Source organism: Orycteropus afer, unplaced genomic scaffold (assembly GCF_000298275.1).
Source record: "Orycteropus afer afer isolate SDZICR_OR568_19922 unplaced genomic scaffold, OryAfe1.0 scaffold00041, whole genome shotgun sequence".
Classification (NCBI taxonomy): Eukaryota; Metazoa; Chordata; class Mammalia; order Tubulidentata; family Orycteropodidae; genus Orycteropus; species Orycteropus afer.
Genome location: NW_006921628.1, coordinates 15,576,592 through 15,585,954, shown reverse-complemented (window position 1 = coordinate 15,585,954; position 9,363 = coordinate 15,576,592). Strand labels below are relative to the sequence as shown.

Here is a 9,363-nt window from a genome sequence, read left to right as displayed (position 1 = left end):
CCTCATTTCCCACTCCCCCAAGACCCCTGTAATTACTCATCTACTTTCATCTCCATGCATATACCTAGTCTAGATATTTCGTGTAACTAGGATCATACAAAGGAGCCCTGGCAGCACAGTGGTTAAAGCACTTGGCTGCTAACCAAAATATAGCAGTTTGAATCCACTAGCCACTCTGTCAGAGAAAGATTTGGTAGTCTGCTTCTTTAAGGTTTATTGCCTTGGAAACCCTATGGGGCAGTGTACTCTGTTCAGGGTCACTTTGAGTCAGAACCTACTTGTCAGCAGTGGTTTAATCAATAGGTCAGGGATCACACACAAAAAAAGTTTCATCTTTTGTATTTCTGAGAAAGAACATATATTTGTCATTATTAGTTCATTCAACAAATATTAGCTGTCTTCTATGTGCCAAGCACTATGCTAAGTACTGGGTATACAAAAACAAAATCTACAAAGTCCCCACCCTCATGAAGTTTACAGAATATTAGGAGATTCAGCTATTAAATAGTCATGCAAATAAACTGAATTACAAACCAACGATGGCTAGGAAGGAAAATTAAACAGTATGTTAAAGAGATATAACACTGGAACCAAATTTAGAATGGGCTATCAAAGGATATCTTCTCTGGGAAAGTGGCATTTAAGCTGAGACCTGAAGAGATAGCTAAGTGAAAGTGGGGTAGGGCAAAGCATTGGTGATAGAGGGAACTACATGGGTAAAGTCCCTGAGATGGCAGGCCCAGGAGACTGGACCCAATTAATAGGGGCATACTAATGAGTCTGGATTGCAGCCTGAGTGCAGTGGAGCCTTGAAAGGCTTTAGGGCAGGGACTCAATGCAATCCAGCTTACATTTCTGGAAGATCACTCCAGTTGCAGGTACAGAAAGGCTAGAGGATAGAGATGGTTCTGTAAGAATGATGGTGAGTGAATGAAGGCGCCATCTCTGAGGTGTCTTTAGGGGCTCAAATCAGCCAAGCCTGGCCCTCTGCCGAGGTGCTGGATAAAATCAGGCTCTCCCCTGGGGAGACACGACTTGGGTACCCATAGACCAGCGAACAGGGAATGGCATTTCCCATATCCTCATCCTTCTATCTCCCAAGCCCTCTTGGATAGGGCTAAGCTCCATTCACCCCTATATTCAACCCATCACTGAATGCCAGTGGAAACAGGGTTTCCTCCTCTCTACCACTGCTGCTGCTGTCTCATTTTAAAGTCAGGTGTTGCCTTGGACCAAATGGGGGAAAAAAATTTTTTTTTAATCTAGAATGCAAAACTTGGGATTCAAAGGAAGCAATGAAAAATTAGTAATTACCTCGGAAGAATAATTTGGAGACATAATGAATACTTGGGGAAAGTTCTCACCAACTTGATTTCATACTAATTCCATATGATTCCTTTATAGTGCTCTGCAAGAAGACTGCTGCAACTTTCTGAGCATCTATCTTGCATTAGCCTAACAAGTTAATTAACACTTTTTGTCACTCTGGCAGCTTTGGAAGGAAGGAGAGGGGAATGTGACAGCCAATACTGCCTGAGGTTAACCCTGCATTCACTCAACTGAGGAAAGGAAGCTACTGAGTTGAGTACTGTCAAGCCAGAGGCCTTCACACTGTGTTTCTCTGATTCTGTCCACAGCTGGGGCACCCAGGGTGACTTCTCAACAACCCACGCACTGCCTGCTGTGAAGGTGAAGCTGTTCACAGAGAGCACCGGTGTCCTAGCCTTGGAGGACAAGGAGCTTGGACGGGTAAGCACTCCCTATTCAAAGGGAATTCAACAGAGCTCAAGGGCCTGTGTCCACAGCTGAGTGCCCCCTGTATGGGTCACCAAAAGGCAGCAATGCAAAGTGCTAAAAAGTCATGCTTTGCAGTATCTATCCCAGGCTCCAAGGAGCTCAGGTGGTGCAGTTCCTAAAGCATTTGACTGCTAACCAGAAGGTTGGCAGTTCGAACCCATCAGCCACTCTGTGGAAGGAAGATGGGGCAATCTACTTCTGAAAAGATTTACTGCCTTAGAAACTCAGTGGGAGTCGATGTGAATCAGAATTGACTCAATGGCAGTGAGTTTGGTTTTGGTATTTTCGTATCCCAGGCTCCATTCTTTATTGGCTGTGTAACTTTCGGCAAGTTGCTGACTTCTCCAAACTTCAAGGTCTCCTTTATAAACGTGGCTAATAATAGTGACCACTGCAGAAATTAGAGTAGTGTTCTCAACATCTTCAGATGCTTTCATGGCACCCTTTCAAATAGACTTGTAATGCCCCTTTATCATCCTGAAGTGAATTCTTAGATAATTTTAAAAACGTATTTACCTAATAACGCTTAAATCCACAAATTGTCATAATACTAATAATTGTCGTAATACAATTTGTTATCAAGTCAACTTTAGTTCATGGTGACCCCACGTGGGTCAGAATAGAATTGGATGATTTTTTGGAAATGAATCTCCAGTATTTTTTCCAAGATGCCTCGTGGTGGACTTGAACCTTCCACCATTCATTTAACAGTTGGGCACATTAATAATTTGCACCACCCAGGACTCCCTCACAACATAGATGCTATCATAATATAAAGGAAAACTAAAGAAAAGTCATTGGTAATGATTTCAGGCATGACTGTACTAGAAGATCTAAAGAAGTGGTGCTTGGCTTGCTTCTATATGGAGAGTCACTGTGAATGTGACACCTAGAAACACTTACTGAGTTGGGGACTTAAAAGCTGAGTATCAGTACAGTGATTCCCTGAAGTGATAAACAACTCTTGGTAAAGTTTCCTTGGGAGAATACTTTGTTTTTATATGTAAAACAGAGTTAGGAGCGTCATGCAGTTAATTATAAACAAGTGTTTCACCTCCATTACTACCTGGTTGTTTGTTGTTTGCTGTCGAGTCGACCCCGACTCATAGCGACCCCTCCTTGGGTTCCGAGGCAGTATCACTACGGAAGTAGGATTGCCCAACCTTCCTTCTGAGGAGTGGCTGGTGGGTTTGAACCGCCAGCCTTCTGGTGAGCAGTCAAGTGCCTGAGGCACTATGCTACCAGAGCATTGCTACCTGGTAGGAATATCCAAAAGCCAGCTGAGAGTGGGGATGACTCCACGTGAGAGAGGACTATGTCACACATTGCAAGATGTTTAGCATCCCTGGCCCTCACCCATTAAATGTCAGTAGGGCTCAGCACCAATTATTCTGTCCACCCAAAATACCCCCAACATTTCTGAAAAACCCCTGAGTGGTGGTGCCACCTTTTTGGGTAACAACTGAGGTAATAGAGGCATTGCTCCCTCTTGCATCTCAGTAGTCTACTCTACACCAAGAGGCCAGTAGAATTTGTACACCCTAAATTAGATTGGTCTCTTGCTTGCTTAAAAGGCTTCTATAACCCCCATATTCTTCTTACAGTCAAATCTGAGCTCTTTAGCATGGTCTGCAAGGATTTACATGACCTGGCCCCTGCCCACCTCTTCAGGCTCATTTGCTGCCACTTCTCTCCTTGCCCACCATGCCCCAGCATCACTGGCCAGGTTTCAGTTCCTTAAATAAACCAAATTCTTTTCCACTTCAGAGAGCTTTTTCTCTGCCTGGAATATTTTCCTCCCCATCTTTTCAAAAGACCACCTCCTTAAACGTTGATAGGTGGGTGGACAGGCTGAATGATTATATATGTCTGTGCAGGGGAGTGTGCCCATGACCATGTATAGGATTGGCAGACAATGTTTCTACAAGTGTATTTGTATGTTCTGTAGAATTTCCAGGTATATGTAAAGCTGACAAGGGTCAAGGTTGTAGTCACTTCTTGGCCACAGCCAGCTACCCGGATGGAGCAAGTAGTTGGACCTGTAGGCTCGGGACCATGGCTGCAGGGGACATTGAGCTCAATTTTCATAACATACTACACAAAAACATTGTTCCACATCCTACTTTGGTGAGTAGTGACTGGGATCTTAAAAGCTTCCAAGCAGCCATCTAGATGCAACGATGGATCTCTCTCCTTGTCCAGAGCAGAGAAGAATGAAGAAAACCAGACACATGGAAACAATTAGTCCAAGGGACTGGTACACCATGCAATCCTCAGCCTATATGACTATGAGACCAGAAGAACTAGATGGTGCCTGGCTACCACTGTCAACCACTTGGAGGGGGATCTATGTAAGAGCTCCTGGATAGAGTGGGAGAAAAGTGTGGAACAAAACTCAAAATCATTAAAAAAAAAAGAAAAGGACCTGGTTTGCTGGGCTGATAGAGCCTGGTGGAACCCCTGAGACTATGGCACCTACCTGCCCTTCAGGTATGGAATTGAACCCACACCTGTGGCTTCCAGCCAAACAAAAGACAGGTATATGAGTTGAACATTTACATTAGGCAGATACACTCCTTGGAGAGATCAATCATGGGTGAATAGAAGACCTGTTATGCACAGGGAGATAGCTGGAGGAGGGGGGAGGCAGGAGTGCATGGAGGAAAGGACATAGGGAAGAGGTAAGTATGGGAAGGAAGTGGAAAGAGAGTTGTTGCATTGTGGAAGATTGCAGTCAATGTCATGAGACAAAGTATATGTGAACTGCTATATGGAAACTGAATTTGCTCTATAAACTTTCACCCAAATCACAATAAAAAAAAAAAAAAAAGCCACCTCCTTCTCTGCATTGTACCACCTCCTCAGAGAGCCTTGTTCTGATTGCTCATTCCTTCCTTTGCTCTCTCAGCCCCCTGTTCGTGTCCTTCACTAAACTTACCACCAATGAGCAAGACAGAGAAAATTGAAAGGAGTGTTGGTTTCTGTCTCCCCCATTGGTCTATAAAGACTTCATGGGGACAGAAACCCAAACTATTTTGTTCACCAACACATAGATTTTCAATAAATTTTATTTCATAGTGGTTGGAGGCATAATCCCTCCTAATAACTATGTGACCTTGGTCAAGTCATTTAACTTCTCTGAGCCTCTAATTTATGTTCTTAGACTGAAGAACACTCACTCCTTAGATAAGCACACAGGCACACACACCTAACACCAGTTGGAACACAATTCCCGTGCTTTCTTTTCTTCCCTTTTTTCCCCCCACTTCCTCAATCTTACTTTAACCTGTAAAACTGACCCAGAATCATCTTACTAGGACATAGACCACAGATGGAGATGAAACAAAAAATAAATAAGTCTAACAACAAAAACAGCACACCTTTTAGGCACTGAAAGGAAGAGGAAAGACAAGAACAGAGTTATCTGTTTTCTTTGAAAAATGACAGGTCTTTCTTTCTTTTCTTTTTTTTTTTTTTTCTGGTTAACTTTTTATTGTGATTTAGGTGAAAGTTTACAGAGCAATTTAGTTTATAGTCAACAATTCCTGTGTATTTTATTTCATGACACTAATAACAGTCTCCACAATGTAACAGCATTCATCTCACTTCCTCCCTGTGTTTCCTGTTTCCATTCATCCATTCCGATCATAACACCTTTTCAAAAGGTGCTATCCCTTCCTGCCTTCTGGACTTTGTCTCTTCAAGGCTGGAACTGAAGTCACTCCTGTGGCTCAACTTTCAGCCAAATAATAGGCCTATAAGGTGAACAGTAACACCACAGAGGTATGCACCCCTTAGGACAAACAACCATATGCAATCAAAAAAAAAAAAACAAGTATTTATTTCCATGCCTAGGGAAAGAGAAACACACAGAAAAAGAAAAACTCGTTGCCATCAAGTCAAGTCCAACTCATTACAATCCCATGTGTTACAGAGTACAACTGTTCCATAGGGTTTTTTGAGCTGTAATCTTTACAGAAGCAGATCACCAGGCTTTTCTTCTGTGGTGCCAATGGGTAAGTTCAAACCACCCACCTTAAGTTAGTGTTGTTGTTGTTGTTATGTGCCATTGAGTCGGACCCTACTCATAGTGACTCCTCTTTGGGTCTCTGAGGCAATATCACTACGGAAGTAGATTGCCCAACCTTCCTTCTGAGGAGTGGCTGGTGGGTTTGAAATACCAGCCTTCTGGTTAGCAGTCAAGTGCCTTAGGCACTATGCTACCAGAGTTCCAAACTGTTTGTGCTACCTAGAGTAAGGGAAATTGCCTGCCTTTCATTTTTCTTTAAACTTTATATTTTTCCATGAAAGCAGTTATCAAGAATCATGAGCATCTCAGAGACCCAGGGCACCAGTGTTGAAGGAATGTTCAACCTGGGTCCATAGTTGAACTTCAAGAGCCCGTGATTACCTGGAAATTGTTCTCAAATATATATTATTCTATAGTCTTGGTCCATTGCATTCATTGGTTTCTTAAAGCTGTACCCACTCAGAAAAGTTCAAAATCATGGGGCTGTTCAAACCCTTTTATAGATGAGAAATGATTCACTAGGAAGTAAGAAATGTTCCCAGAACCACCCCATTAGTTGAGGTCCATGAGTCATACATGTACCACTGTCCTAAGGACTTTATGTGTATCTCCTCATTCATTCATCACAATAACCCTAACAAGGCAGGTGCAGTTAGTACTCCTCTTCTACAGAGAAGCAAACTGAGGCCCAGAGAGGTTAAGTAACTTGGCAGGAATGATGCCAACTTGCCTTCAGGGTTCTTTTCATTCCACCGTTATCCCTAAGGAACCCTAGTAGATCAATGGTTAAGTGCTTGGCTATAACTGAAAGGTCAACAGTTTGAACCCATCAGCTGCTCCATGGGAGAAAAGACCTGGAAATCTGCTCTGGTAAAGATTACAGCCTCTGAAACCCTAGGGGCCAGTTTCTACTCTGTCACCTGGGGTTGCTATGGGTCACAATCAACTGACGACTGATCGCGCCTCACAACAACATTGTCCCTATGCAAAAATGTAGCCACAGGCGCTACTATTATAATGAAGACCACAAGCTTGCCACAGCCCCACACAGGTATTCATTTCTTCTTTATTCATTCTCTCCTGCAAGCACCATTATATATTCTCCATTATATATTCTACTTTTATTTCATGCAAAGAAACTTCCTCCAGGTGCTATGAAGCTGGTTTTCCTGGCCCTTGTGTTAGCTGGGGTGCCCTTGTCCTGCAGTGCCTCCATGGGCAGCAGCTGGATGCACGAACAGTGTTCTTTTAAAAGTGAGGTGATGGCTTGGACTCAAGGAGAATGTCTCTAGGCTCTAATGCTTCCCAAGCCTAGCAAGGTACAGCCACATTCTTAATCCAGGTATTACATTCATTCACTCAACAAGTTTTAGTTTGTTTCATTTTCGTTAACTTTTTTAATAGAAAAAATAAATCATGTACATTATAAAATACATGAATATAAAACCACACAAGTGGTTTAGTATCCCTAAGTTACAGGGAGGACACTTAGTATCCCTGTTTAGATCTTACAGTACCACTCTAACAAAAATACCACAAATGCATGACTTGAACAAACAGGAATTTATTTCCTTACAGTATAGGAGGCTAGAAGTCTGAATTCAAATTGCCAGCTCTACGGGCTGGGTGAAAGGCCCTCGACCTTGGGCTGCAGCTGTGCCTCTTACTCCCAGCCCACTGGAGCTAGAGGTGTTTCTTCACTCAGGCAGCTGCTAGCTGCTGAAGCTGCCAAACCCAAGGTCGACAAGTGAAATGGCACAGTCCTAGTATTACCAAACAACATGGCAGAGCGCTAGTTCAAGTCCAGAAACAATTCCAGGATTGGCAGGAAACATGGCAGACTGCTGAATGAAGACTTGGCTACATACAGGGTCCAAACATGCTAAAAATATGCTGAGGTCCTTCTGGAAATTTTTCCTTATCTACTGGAAACAAATCACATCCCTAAGGCAGCTACTCAACTGCTCCAGTAGATTCCACCATGGAGTTGATTACCAGTCTCCTCATGGGGAAATAACTATATTCAGCTGTCTAACCAGTCAAAATGACCCCCAGCCAAGTTGACTCATGACTTTTGTGTTAGACTGGGTTCTCTAGAGAAGCAAAACCAGTAAAGCTTATATATAGAGAGAGAGAAAATTATCTCAGGAAAATGGCTCACACACCTATAGAAGCTGCCAAGTCCCAAGTTCTTGTATCAAACCTCAGGCTGGAGGCTTTTCCTGACTCACACAGCTGCAGGGGCTGAAGAGCTCAAGGTTGGTGGGCAGTATACTGGCTGTTGACTCCAGCGAATGACAAATCCAAGATCACCAGGCTGAATGGTAGATTGTTCACTCATGGGCAGTTGTAGGCAGCACAACAGGATCCCGATCCACAGAATAGCGTCTCTTTTCCCAGGATGTCCGTAAATATATTGGAAATAGACCACACCCCTAGGGTAACTCCCTTTCAATGGATTGGCTGCTCAAAACATATACATCTGATCTCATCATGGGAATAACCCACATCATAACTGCTTAAACCACTCAGAATTGTGGTCCAGCCAAGTTGACACACAGCTCCAACTATCACAACCTTAACTACCACAATCCCTTCCCAGGAAGAAACTTTATTTTAAAATTATCTTGTAAACCAAAACCAGATGTATTACTGTCAAGACAATTCCTACTCATGGCTACCCCATGTGTTACAGAGTATAACTGATCCATGGGGTTTTCTTGGTTGTAATCTTTATAGAAGCCAATTGCCATGCCTTTCTTCTTTAGTGCAGCTGGGTGGATTTGAATCACCAACTGTTAGATTAGTCAAACACGAACAGTTTGCACCACTCAGGGACCTTGATTTATTGTGTAACCTTCCAAAATACTCTATGTATATATGTGCATATATGTATTTATACCTCCTTTAAAAAAAAAAAAAAAAAAAAACACTACTTGAAGTTACTGTATGCATATTTTTCTGTATATTAGTATATTTGGAGATTATTCCACAATTTATACTGACCTGCCTTCTTTTTTCATAGCTGCAAAGTATTCCATTGTGTAGCTATAACATAATTTATTTAATGAGTCTTCTATTGGTGAATTTTTAGATTGTTTCCAGACTTCATATAAACAATGCTTAAGTGAACAGCTTTGAATTTATTTCTTTGCACATATGTGTGTATATCTATAAAATACATTTTAAAAATACTTTTGCCAAATTAAATTTTACATTTGACAGATACTACCAATTGTTCTCTGAAGAGCATTCATCAACTAATGCTTCCACAAAAGGCATACAAGAGTGCCTGTTTCAATTATTCAAAAGAACTAATGGACCACATGAATGCCAGCCTCCACAACGCTGAGACCAGAAGAACTAGATGGTGCCCAGCTACCAATGCTTACTTCTCTGAAAAGGACCAGAACAGGAGGTCCTAGATAGAATGGAGCTCTGGTACCATAGTGCCTAAGGCACTTGACTGCTAACCAGAAGGCTGATGGTTCAAACCCACCAGCCACTCCTAGGAAGGAAGATGGGGCAATCTACTT

The 9,363-nt window shown here is 42.4% G+C and overlaps 1 protein-coding gene across 1 annotated transcript in view; it reads left to right on the top strand.

Annotated features, from left to right (window-relative positions):
• The window catches only part of CADPS (calcium dependent secretion activator), a 741,642-nt gene that overhangs the window by 495,566 nt on the left and 236,713 nt on the right, over positions 1 to 9,363 (top strand). Inside the window, exon 7 of the mRNA XM_042780468.1 lies at positions 1,638 to 1,749. Coding sequence (XP_042636402.1) covers positions 1,638 to 1,749 — 112 coding nt within the window. The remainder of the gene's footprint in view (positions 1 to 1,637; positions 1,750 to 9,363) is intronic.